At 55.5% G+C, this 12859-nt stretch overlaps 1 protein-coding gene across 1 annotated transcript in view; it reads right to left on the bottom strand.

Moving 5' to 3' along the window:
• Positions 1 to 8445: 8445 nt before the first annotated feature.
• LSM7 (LSM7 homolog, U6 small nuclear RNA and mRNA degradation associated) overlaps positions 8446 to 12859 on the bottom strand; it is an 8062-nt gene continuing 3648 nt past the window's right edge. The window contains exons 4-5 of the mRNA XM_005858863.2: positions 10730 to 10801; positions 8446 to 8729 (exon numbers count right to left, since the gene is read on the bottom strand). Coding sequence (XP_005858925.1) covers positions 8587 to 8729; positions 10730 to 10801 — 215 coding nt within the window. The 3' untranslated portion in view covers positions 8446 to 8586. The remainder of the gene's footprint in view (positions 8730 to 10729; positions 10802 to 12859) is intronic.

Raw genomic sequence — 12859 nt, 5'->3', positions numbered from 1 at the left:
GGGCTGCAGGTGTCTGGGGGCCGTGGGCGCGCGGGGACATAGGCGCGCAGGTGCCGGGACGTGCATCAGGCGTCATGGTGAGTCCTGGGGACCAAGACCAGGAATGAATGGGCCTCAGTGTGCTCCCTGCCTGTGTTGGGGCGCGTCCGAGGACCCCTGTGGCCATGGTGGGGCTGTGGTGCAGGAAACGCAGGCACCCTAATCTGTGCCCTTCTGGGTCCTAACCCCCTCTTGGATGCTCCCGGTCCAGGCCTTCACCCCCTGGCACTTGGACACTTGCCCCAGCCTCTTGGAGACTCAGGACAGAGCTCCAGGCTCATTCCCCACGTGCTGCCCAGAGGACGCGTAACCACAGCCTCTAGAACCAACTCTGGCTCCTTATTGCCCTCAGGATCTCATCTAAACTCTATCCTGCCTTCCTCCCTCCCTCCCCTCATTCAGGTGCCAGTGCAGCTCCTCTTTGCTCTTCCTCAAACATGCCATACCCTCTCCAGGCGTAGAGCCTTCTCACGTGCTGTTCCCTCGGCCTGGCTGCAATGCCCCCCCACCCCCCGCCCCAGCTTTCTTGGCCATTTGGTAATAACTTGTGTTTGTCTGACTAATGGGGCTTTTCCACCATTGAGTCCTCACCAGGCCTGTGCAGTATGAGGGCGCTCAAGGATGTTTGCAAGAGAATGAGAGTCTTGCTTTTACACACAGTGAACAGTGTGGAGGCCCCCATGCTTGGGACCCTCATGTCAGGAGGGGCCTGCCTTGCCCGGTGAGCGGACATCCTAGAATCATGGCACACTGGGGTGACGCGTCCCTATTCCTGACTCTCAGGCTGGGGTATTTGGCTCCCGTGTAGGAAGGACCGAGGGCAGAAATCGGACCAGGAGTGGGTGCCCTGACCCTCTAGGATGGGACCTGCCCAGCGCTGGCCAGGAGTGAGTGCTGCCCTGGTCAGGGGCTCACACTGTGGAGTCTGCGGGGGAGGCAGGATGCTACTGAGGCAGGTGGTGGGCATCCCCCATCATGCTAATAACCCCAGTTATTAGCGATGGCCAACCACTTCCTGTGTGCTGGTCTCCACTCTAACTCCTAGTAGAGGCCCTCTGTGCCTCACTGCCACAGATAAGTAAATGGAGTTAGCGATGGCCAACCACTTCCTGTGTGCTGGTCTCCATTCTAAATAGAGGCCCTCCATGCCTCACTGCCACAGATAAGTAAACTGATGCTCAGAGATGCCATGTGACCCAAGGGAGAGGTTCAAGGCGGGCCTGGCTGCCCTGAGGGCTGGGGGCATGTGACCTTGCACTGTCCACCCCCCCGGCCCTCCCTGACCACTGCGTCCTTCCAGCTGCTTCGATGGTGGCCTGGCATCAGCTCAGCCACCTGTGACTCAAGGAGGCTCTGTGCCCAGACTGTCTCACTGGCCCGAGGCCCAGGAACTGCGTCCCAGGAGGCCACAAGCCAGGCCCCCCTCAGGCGGAGGTGGGTGGTTCCCTTCCTGGCCCCCTGGCCCCCAGAAGTGCAGAAAGAGGACCTGAGCACCCCTCCCTCATGCGTTCCCCACCCCCAAGACCAGCCCAGGTCCCTGCACAGAGAAGTCATCGCTGGGACAAGCTGTGTGACCTGGGATGAGCTATGCGACCTGGGACAGTTACTTCTCTTCTCCGAGCTTCCCTCTCTTCCTCCTGATGCCTGCTTCTCAAGGAAAGCTTATTGAGCACCTACTATGTGCCAGGAGGGGGAGATGCTGGGAGGGAACGGGGGACTTGCCACGGAAGGGGAGTGGAGTAGACAAACAAAATAATCATAAAGTGGGGAGGGAAACTCAGAGAGATACCCGGTGCCCAACTTAGGCTGGGGGTCAGGGGTGCTTCCCTAAGAGGGGCTGCTGGAGACGAGTCCTACAGGGTGAGGGGGCGGGTAACCAACACAATGGCCTGGGTTCAAATCTTGGTTCTGCCACTTCCTGGCTGTGGGATTATGGGAGATTCTCCTCTAGCCGCCTCAATTTCCACATCTGTAATATGGGGACCAGAACAATACCCATGTTCCAGGGCTGTAAAAACTCCACTTTTGATGACAGAGGGGGACACCAGGAGGGTGCTGGTGGCTCTGCCCAGCTTGTGGTCATTGCTCTGGATGCCTGGCTGAAGAGCAGGGTGAGGCCAAGGGCACACGCCGCCTCAGGCCTTGGCATGGCCTTCCCACTGCCTGCACCACCCTCCTCCAGACATCTGCCCAGATCCCCGCAGATTCCCTTCTGACTCACATCTCCTCCCTTTGCCTCCTTCGGTCCCATTCTCACCACCTCGCCACTTTCCCCAGTGAAGACACTCTGTAATTTACTGATTTACCCTGTTTATCATGTGCCTTTTAAAAAATGTCTGTGGCTCCAATAGGCACACAATAGGCGTGCAACGAACATTGGTTGAATGAACCAGTGACCCAGTGACATGGAGGGTGGTAGATTTTGCTCCCAGAGGTGGGTTTTTGGGAGCCTGAGGAGGGAGTGTGGTACTTGTTTTCCTCGAAGGGTCTTCTGTTTCCTGAAACCACTGCTTACCTTCTCCTTTCTGTCCTTGGCCAGCATCTTCCTACAAAATGTCGCCAGTGTGAGCCCTCCGAGGGCAGGGACCACTCCTAACTTGCTCACTGCCGTGTCCCTGGAGCACACAGTAGGTGCTCAGCAAATGGCTAGACTGTGCACTTTGGCATTCAGAAGAAGAGGAGGTGGGTTCAACTGCTGGGTGGCTCTCTGGGCTCAGCACCCCCAGAGGGATGCTGTCATGAGGAGCAAGGGGTAGCGTGGGAAGAGGGTGCAGCTAGGAGTCAGAGCCTCCCAGGCAGTGGGGCGGCAAGATTACCTGGTTGCCAAGGTTACAACCACCTGAGATAGGGATGTTACCATGGAGATGGACCACCTGGGAGGAGAGAATGGCTCCAGATGGGGAAGCCATGGGAGGGGGTGAGAAGGGAGAGATGCAGCCACTTGCCCAGGGGTTTTCCCAAGTCCCTGTGGGGAGGGGGTACAGCAGGGGCCATGGGCTCTCCCCATCCTGCATCTTCGTGCCTGGGAAAGCCAGCAGGAGCCCTTCTGTGGTCATAATTATTTCTAAAAGTAAGAGCACTCCTCCTCTGGTCCTCTTTCTCCAGCAAGATGTGTAGGATTGGCTGTTTCAGCCGGTGGAGGCAGGCTATGGGGGCAGGTGGCCCGAGAGCCTCAAATGTGGCCCCGGACAAGTGGTGTCCCCTGTGTAATTGGGTGTGGGGCCATCCGGTGCTCAGTGGCAAAAGTGCATACAGAGCAGTTGAGGCTTTGGGCTCCAGATCCAGACCCTGGGGTTGTGCTGGGTCCCTGCTGTGTGACCCAAAGCGAGGGACAGAACCTCTCTGGCATCCCATCTGTAACATGGAAATAATACCAATCCCTCTGGCTTGTATAGCACAGCAGGACGGTTGTTTTCTGCCTCCGGCTCTTCATTCCTGGGTGATTTCTGACCCCTGCTGGCTCTGGTCAGCATGGCATGGCCCTGATGGATGGGCGGGAGCTGGCAGGGTGGATCAAGGAACCCCAGATTGCTGACCTGGGTCCTGAATGGAGGTAGAAAGCTTGACAAGACAGGAGGGCCCTCACTCAGTAGCCAGAATTTATTGGGCATCAGAGACCTCCTACCCTCTAGCTCCTAGTCTTCTCCTTTCTTTAAAAAATATATTTTTATTGATTTTAGCGAGGAAGGGAGAGGGAGAGAGATAGAAACATCAATGATCAGAGGGAATCATTGATCGGTTGCCTCCTGCAGGCCCCACACTGGGGATCAAGCCCACAACCCAGGCATATGCCCTGACCGGGAATCGAACCGGGACCTCCTGGCCACGCCAGCCGGGCGCTCCTAGTTCAATGGTTCTGCAGACAGTGGGGGCTCTGTGTGGGCTTGAAGTTGGGGAGGGATATGTTGAGAGCAGCGGAGAGCAGGACGGCCATCTGGGGGTGTCTCAGCCTGGGCTGACCCTGAGCTCAAACCGACATCCCTGGGGATCCAAGATCCACACACGTTTGCAAAGTTTCCCATTCACAGAACCCTCTTCCTTTTACATCCATGTCCTTGTCTGAGTCCACGCAGAACTGGATTGCTCTTGTTTCACTCACCAGGAACTGGGAATGCAGAAACAGACAGCGGCATGCCATGTGCCCTGACTGGGAATTGAACCGGGACCTCCTGGCCATGCCAGCTGGGCACTCCTAGTTTAACGGTTCTGCAGACAGTGGGGGCTCTGCGTGGGCTTGAAGTTGGGGAGGGATATGTTGAGAGCAACGGGGAGCAGGACGGCCATCTGGGGGTGTCTCAGCCTGGGCTGACCCTGAGCTCAAACCGACATCCCTGGGGATCCAAGATCCACACACGTTTGCAAAGTTTCCCATTCACAGAAGCCTCTTCCTTTTACATCCATGTCCTTGTCTGAGTCCATGCAGAACTGGATTGCTCTTGTTTCACTCACCAGGAACCGGGGATGCAGAAACAGACAGCGGCATGGCCAGATGCTGCGGGGGGTGGAAGGGGGGGCCTTCTGGGCTCTGTGGCACAGGGTCGCAGGATCAGGCCCTGTCCAGTCCTTTCGCTGGAGCCGGGGAGTTGCAGTGAGGTCTCCTCTTGGCTTTTGGTGGCAGGAATGGACCTGCAGTGTGAGAGCGAGGGCACCTGCTCCCTCCCAGCCCCTGACTGGAGCCAGGGTGGTGGGCAGGGATGCCTTCCCTTCTCTGTTTGCCCCCTGCCACATGAGCTCTCCCACCCATTCAGCTTGGGCTTAGTTTCTGCACCCATGAGACAGTCAGCTCTGGTGGCTTTAGAGTAGAGGAGGTGGGGGGCAGAAGGTGCAGGAGGCTGTGTGACCCTTAAAAAGTTGCTGAGCCTCTCTGGGCCTCAGTGTCATCATCTGTGAACAGGGATAATGAGAGGGTTTGGGGGAGGGCTAAGTGAGCCAGAAGGGGTGTTACCCCTCCTTTACAAAAGCTGTTTTGGAGACAAGGCGGCTGTGAGGCAAGGCTGACCATCACCAATGTCAAGATCCTGTCCACCTTTCAGAGACCCCAGAATCTGTAACTGGGGTGGGGTCATGGGGCTCTCTGGCTGGTCTGAGCTCAAGCTGGGGTCTGCCCCGTTCTGGCCAGGTGCTGGGGGCTCTAGTGATGTCTCCCAGAGCGGGGCCTTGGTAGACAGCACGTGAGGCCTCTCAGCCAGCACCCAGAAGCTGTGGGCCATGGTGACCCTCTGCATGTGCAGTAGGGCTGGCCTCTGGTCTGGTGGCTGAAGCCCCTGCCCAGCGCTGTGAGGCCTGCAAGGACTGTGGGCGGGAACTAGAAGGACGGGATCCAGGCAGGAGCCAGATGGCATTATGGGCTGGCTGCTGGCTGTGCGGGCTGGGGATTTACACTGCGTCCAGGAGGGCAGGGCGTGGGGATCCAGTTTCGATGGCCAGGTGGCCGTGTCTTCATTTCTCTCCCCCCTCCCACGCCACCCTTATCTCTGTAAATCTGCCTGTGTCTCCCCATGTGCTTCTGGCCTTCTCTTCCTCTGACTCCTTATAAAATATTAAACTTTTCATATAATATTAAATGTAAAATATGAACAATTCTACCTCTCCTTGTGAAATATTAAAATGAGAATAGGCTAACAGGCTCCTTTGACCACTATCTTCAATCCGAGGTCCTTCCAGATCTTTCTCTATACATTTAAAAGCATAGAAACATAAGATATTTTAAAAATGTATTATTTTAATTGAATGGTATTGTACCGTATGTATCGTGATAAACTTGTGTTTCCCTGTGCAATCTGTCACAGGCCTCCGTGAGCATGTCTTAGTGACCTGTCACTGCCTAACAAACTCGGTGGCATAAAACAATTTATTATTTCTCACGATTCTGTAGTTTGGCTGCAAAGTCCCTCCTGGGTTAACTTGGGAGGCCCAGACGCCTGCAGGGTTCCCCAGAAATCCTGAAGCCCTCATAGTGCACAGGCATGTGGTGCTGGCTGTCGGCTGGGGGGCCTCAGTGCTCCTCCATAGGGCTGCCCAGGCTCCAGAAAGCTGGTCCAGCTTCCTTGTGTCAGGGCAGCATTCCCAGAGGACACAGGCGGAAGCCACAAGGCCCCTGAGTTCCCACACTGTCATTTCTGCCTTATTCTTACCAGCAAATCAAGCCCCCAGAATCCAAAGGTTGGAGAGATAGACCCCCTCCCTTGCTGGGAAGAGCTGTGCACGATTTGTGCTTGTATTTAAACACCCTGCACAGAGAGCTCAATGTCGTTGTAAAACGTTGCTTTGTAGTTGTTGCAGGAACCCGAGTTTGTACAGCAGATCCCCCAGGGATGGGCAGCTAGGTTATTTCCAATCTTTTACAAACTAGGTCAAAGCGACTCTCTAGGGTGGATATGGTTCAATGGCAGGATCTCATCTTATCTCCCTTTCTGGGGAGTTCTGCCTGAGCCCCCCAAAAGGCAGGTCTTCCCCCCCGCCCCCAGCATTCTGCTCTCATTTTCAGACTTCAACACAAAGCTTTGTGCTCTTAACCCCTCACACAACTACAGCCTGGTGCCTACCCACAGAGTGGATATGCAATGCCTTTGCTTGAACTTAAGAGAGAAAGAACTAGACCTCAGAAAGGTTGGGGCACTTCCTCTAAGCCACACAGCAAATGGTGGGAGGAGATCTGAGCCCAGACTCGGTGGCTACTGAGGGCAGCTTTTGCCCTCATCAGTTTGCTGGGAGGTGAGGGGGTCAGTGGAGAGTGGTCTGGAGCCTGGGGCTGCTTTGAGGGGCACACCTGTGGGGCAGCGGGTGCCAGACACAAGCCTTGCTTCCTCTGTGACAGAAGCTCGGGGCTGGAAAACCAGGTGTCCCTCTGTCCTGGCCCCTGCTGCCCAGAGGCTCTAATGAGCTTAGTTTCTGCAGCCATGAGACAGTCAGCTCTGGTGGCTTTAGAGTAGAGGAGGTGGGGGGCAGAAGGTGCCCCTCTGTCCTGGCCCCTAATGAGGTCTAATTAGCCTGCAAACATGCCACTCGCCACCCCATCCCACCCCGGGTTGAGCTTCCAGTCTTGCTTCCTCTGTGACAGAAGCTCGGGGATGGAAAACCAGGTGTCCCTCTGTCCTGGCCCCTGCTGCCCAGAGGCTCTAATGAGGTCTAATTAGCCTGCAAACATGCCGCTCTCCACCCCATCCCACCCCGGGGTTGAGCTCCTGAGCCCTCTGACCCTAAGCTCTCAGGTCTGTCTCAGCCTGGGTCTTGGCCTCGGACAGGGCAGGCTGGGTGTGCAGAATGAACAGACCAGAGGCCTGGGCTCAGTCTCTCCATGGTGTGGCCTCCCTGTCCCCCAATTGTCAAATGAACAGAGGGAATCTTCCCGACATCGAGGCAGAGGTTTGGATGTTGTCATGCTGGGCGTGCCCAGGTTCTAGGTCACAGCCTTCCCTGGGGGTGCAACCCACCCACAGCTAGGCTAGCACCGCCAGTGCCCAGCGATTGGAGGCGTTGGCTCTGGAATGAGGCCTCTAATAGGGACTGGAGGAGGTGGGCAGGGCCAGATGGCAGGAAGGATGAGCATGTGTGCGAGCTGGCCCCTGGGCCCCTAATTCCCAGCAGCTGGGTCTGGCCACAGCAGAGCCCAGATCCCGAGATTAGGAGGGAGCCAGCGGTTTGTTTATCTGGTGGCTATGACGAACAGGTAGCCATCCAGCTGCCACTTCCTGTGTGACCCTAGCTATTAGTGAATGGATTGCCAGCCTGTAATTCCCAGGCTCAGTCCTGCTGTCACTCAGGCATCGTACTATGGGGGACAGTCTTAACAAGGACAATTTATGAAACAGGAGCCAGGAAAAGCCCTGCTTTTAGGAATGGGACACTGAGGGGGCATTCATGAGCATGACCACTGAGGGGACCAGCCGAGGAGAGGGTTGGGGTGGAGTCCTGGGCTGAGAGGAGCAGGGGGAAGGCCCTGGGTGGGCTGGGGCTGGACTGAGGGGAGGTGAGAAGAGGGTCAGGAGAACTTGGAGGCTGCAGGACTGGGCTGAGGTCCACACTCCATCTGCGTTGTTCTTTGTGAGAATGAAGCTGTAAGCAGGGACATGAATGGAAGGCCCTGGTTTGGGGACACTCAGGATCGCATATGGAGGCACTGAAGGGACAAAGCCGAGGAGCAGAGACAGCTGCTGGGATCTGCCTGCTGCGAAGGCTGGTGGCTGGTACACCCTCCTGGAACCACGGGCTGGCTTGGGATGTCTGCACCTGGCTCCAGCCTCACAAGCCCCTGTCCCCCGCCTGGACGGTGCGTGCTCAGTCATCTTGGAAAGCCCCAGTCCCCATCACTGACCACGGCTGGCGTTTGGCAACTCAGCTGGACTGATCCCTGTGACCAAGCTTTGCCAGAACATCAAGGCTGAAAGCAAGATTCTGGGGCTCCTGGAAATGAGAGATTTGCAATTTTATTAAGAAAACAAAAAATAACCTATACAAAAAGGAAAGTTCCATTTCTGTGGGCAGCATTTAAGGCAGGAGGGACAGCTCCAAGTCTGACGGCATCCGTGTCTGTGCCCTCCCCGCCTACTAGGCCTCCTGCTGCTGGATGAAGGGGTTGGGAATGGCCTCCATGCCATCCTGCGGGCAGATGAGCACCACTGAGGTGCCCCTGCACACCACCAGGCCCAGCTGGCGGGTGTCCTCTGTAAGCTTGTATTGGTCATCAGGGTCTGCGGAGGAAGAGAGGCAGGAGTAAGAACTTGAGACCATGCCTGGGGCAGGACGGGGTCTGAAGATCTGAATCAAAGGGTCCTCTGATGGCTTCCCCCATCCCTCCATCCAGGACTTTGGAGGGGACATGCTGGCCAGGGCAGCAGGCCAAACGCCTCCCAAAGCCAGACATGCAGTCCTTCTCCCTGCAGTGGCCCATGGACGAGAAGAGTTCTGGAAACCACCATCTGAAGCCTGCCCTCATTCTGCAAATGAGTACACGGAGGCCCAGGGGACCGCAGGGATGCTGGGTAGCGAAGCTAATTGGGGGCACCGGCACCTGAGCCAGCGGAGACCCTGGGGCTATGTAATCAGACAGGCAGCTGGAACACAGATTTGTGAAAGCCGTGCGGGGCCGCTGTTCACCCGTGTTCACCCGTGTCCAAGGTGTGTAACAGCAGAGCGAGAGGGACCCCATGGAAGTGACAGTAAGTTCCAGGGGAGCTCTTCTGAGGTCACAGCGACTGGAAGTCCCCATTGCTATTACTGAAGGATGTGGGGGAGGGGAACCAGGTGGCCCAGTGAAATCAGAGACCCCATCTGAGAGGCAGCCGTCCACCCTCAGAGCCTGCAGGGACAACAGCTGTGTGAGCCTGACCTTCCCATACCCTATGCATTCGGGCCTCCCTGAGGGGCTGTCCTGGACTGAGAGGAGGGGACACAGACTTGCTCAGCAAGTGAGGCAGCACGCTGGTAGGAGAGGCCCTGTAGAAGGCGCAGCAGCCACACCTCCCGGGGCCAACCGCTTGAGCTGGCCTGGTTTCCCCACCGGCCCCAGGTGGTGGGCCTGTCTTATAGACAAGGAATTCATCCATCCAGGGTGGCAGGGCTGGGACTCTGGGTGGACCCAGGCAGGAAGAGAAAAAATGAGGGCACAGCAAGAGGCCTCCTGGAGTTTACCAACTGAGCTGACCATGTTTCTGCTCGGTGGCCCAGTGACACTCTTGTGTGGCTGTGATAACTTTTCACCAGAGCAACTTGTGTCTCAGGCATTAATGGTCCCGTGAGGAACAAGACCCCCCTTCCTCCCTCCTAGGTGTTGGCATCCCCTTAATGCCTGGATCAGGCTGAGCTGAAGAACTTGTTGGCTGTCCTGGCAGGTGTGCTCAGTGGTCAGAGCATTGGTCCATGCACTGAAAGGTTGTGGGTTCAGTTCCCAGTCAAGGGCATGTACCTGGGTTGCAGGTTTGAATCCAGGCCCCAGATGGGGAGCATGCCGGAGGCAACCAATTGATATGTCTCTCACATCCACGTTTCTCTCTCTTCTCTTGTCCTCCCATCTACTCTCTAAAAATCAATGGAAGCATGTCCTTGGGTGAAAATTAACAAAAAAACAAAAAGAACTCGTTGGCTAATGGGTCAGGGATGGCCTGACTGCTGTGTACTGCTGCAGGTGGAGGGTCTTGAGATTTAGGGGTACAGGGACTGGGGGCATGGTATAAGGGGAATGGGACCCTTTGTCAGCTGCAGGAGTAACACATGGGAATGGCAGGAGACAGTGGGCTGACCAAGCCCTAGAGTAGGTTGGCATTTCTTTTTTCTAATTTGTTGATTTGAAAGAAACACATCAATTTGTTGTTCCACTTAGTTATGCATTCATTAGTTGATTCTTGTATGTGCCCTGAGTGGGGATCGAACCTGCAACCTTGGTGTACCGGGACGATGTTCTAACCAACTGAGCTACCCAGCCAGGGCCAGTTGGCATCTTTCTAACCAAGCCAGGCAGCAAGTGACTCAGGATCAGTAATGGTGGATTAGCAAAACACCCCCAACATCCCTGAAGTCTCTGAGAGGATGGTGTAGTGAGCTTGTCTGCAATGCTGGGACAGTGACAGAGTAAAGATATATGGCAGCTGTCTGGTCTACAAGGACCACATTTACCATTCGGACGGCAGGTCTGGAGCAGTAAGGAAGGCCCCGCAAGTCCTGGAGGCCTCCAAGTCCTGCTGGCTGCACTCACCTCTCATGTATTCGATGGTGCCATCAAGCACAAGGTTGAGGAGTGGGTCAAACCCTTTCAGGATTCCACTGGCTTGTAGGAATCACCAAGAAGAGAAGAGAAATGGAAAGGTGTAAGATCAACAGTGGTTCAGGGGGCAGCTACCAAATGTCACTAAATTGCATACCTTAAAATGGTTAATTTTGTGATGTGAACTTTACCTCGGAGTGGTTAGGCCCGTGGACCAAGGGTTTCGAGCTCGATTCCTGGTCAAGGGCACCTGCCTAGGTTGCAGGTTCAAACTCTGGCCCCGGATGGGGCTTGATTGGGAGGCAACCAATCGATGTGTCTCTAACACATTGATATTTCTCTCTCTCTCTTACCCTCTCCCCCTGTCCCTTCCATTCTCTCTAAAAATCAATGGAAAAAATATCCTCACTCCTCAGGTGAGGATGAAAAAAAACTGAACAACAACAAAAAACCCCAAGCATCATAGGTTATGGTTCCTTGACCAAGTGACGTATCTTTGCACCCAAGAGGGGGGTGAGCCCCCAGTGCCCCGACAGGCCATCCATGCTTCCTGCCCATTGCTGCCTCTCCCAACTATTCTCTCTGGCCTGCAGACCTTCACACTCATTTGTGCTTCTGCTTGTGATGCTCCAACTCCCACCCCTCTTTTCCAACTCCTCTCTTCGCCCGGTGCAGGAAATACCCAACTATGGGCAGATACCCAACTCTGTGTGCCCATTTCCCCTGAAAGGCAGGGACTAGGCACTGTACTCAACTCCTCTCTTCGCCCGGTGCAGGAAATACCCAACTCTGTGCCCATTTCCCCTGAAAGGCAGGGACTCGGCACTGTACGGCCTTCTCCTCACTGGACTCCAGTGGCAGATGCAAAGTTAAAAACCATGTTTACACATAAAGCTGCAAACTGTGACAGGCACTACCAGGAAATTATAACAGCGGCCTCAGGGAAGGTGGAGGGTCAGGGAAGGTTTCCCAGAGCCAAAACCTTGAGTTGAGAGCAGGGAAATGACTCTGGCAGTTAACCTGGTAACAGCACTCCAGGCAGAGAAAACATGTACCTTTATAGCCCAGTGGCAGATGAGAGCCCCATTAGTTACTCAGAGGCACCAAAGGTTTGTATTTACCCTGGACAAGGGGGAGCCCCCAGAGGGCTGAATAGCAAACAAGAATTGATGTTTTTAACAGGTCCCTCTGGCCCATATGTGGAGATTGACTGTTGGACTCTGGCCTCAAAGGGGCAATTCTGCCCCCCAGGGGACACTGGGCGATGTCCGAGACATTTTGGTTGTCAAAACTAAGGGATACTGCCAACATGCCGGCCCGCATGGCTCAGTGGTCGAGTGTGGACTTATGAACCAGGAGGTAAAGGCTCAATTCCCTGATGGGGCACATACCCGGGTTGCAGGCTTGATCCCCAGTGGGGGGTATGCGGGAGGCAGCCAATCAATGATTCTCTCTAGGTGCACGAATCTGTGCACCAGGCCTCTAGTATGCATATAAGATCTTTGGTTAATCTCTTCTTGTCCTTTCCCCTTCCCCCTCCCCCCTGAGATTCATCAGTCTGTTCCATGTTTCCATGCCTGTGCATTGAGCATCTGCCCCCTGGTGGTCAGTGCACGTCATAGCTACAGGGTCAAACGGTTGTTTAGGCTGTTATATATACCAGGTATAGACTAGAAGCCCAGTGCATGGATTCGTGCACTGGTGGGGTCCCTTGGCCTGGCCTGTGCTCTCTTGCAATTGGGGACCCCTCTGGGGATGTCGAACTGCAGGTTCCAGCCCAATCCTGGCAGGGGCTGAAATCAGCAGTCCAACATCCCCAAGGGATGTAGCAGTATGCAAAGCAGGTGGCCGGGGAGGAGCCCAAGCTGGGGCCGGGCACTGCTCCGGCTCATCCATGCCTTGCTATGCCTGCCGCTGCTGCAGCTGTGCTCACCAGCCCAGCTATGAGCCAGGCTTCTGGCTGAGCAGCGCTCCTGCTGTGGGAGTGCACTGACCACCAGGGGGCAGCTCCTGCGTTGAGCATCTGCCCCCTGGTGGTCAGTGTGCATCATAGCTACCAGTAGGCTGGTCCAGGTCGGTGGAATGGTTGACTGGTAGTATAGGCTTTTATATACATACTAG

The sequence above is a fragment of the Myotis brandtii genome, unplaced genomic scaffold, assembly GCF_000412655.1.
Source record: "Myotis brandtii unplaced genomic scaffold, ASM41265v1 scaffold122, whole genome shotgun sequence".
NCBI classification, from domain to species: Eukaryota; Metazoa; Chordata; class Mammalia; order Chiroptera; family Vespertilionidae; genus Myotis; species Myotis brandtii.
This window is presented reverse-complemented; position numbering and strand designations above follow the sequence as displayed.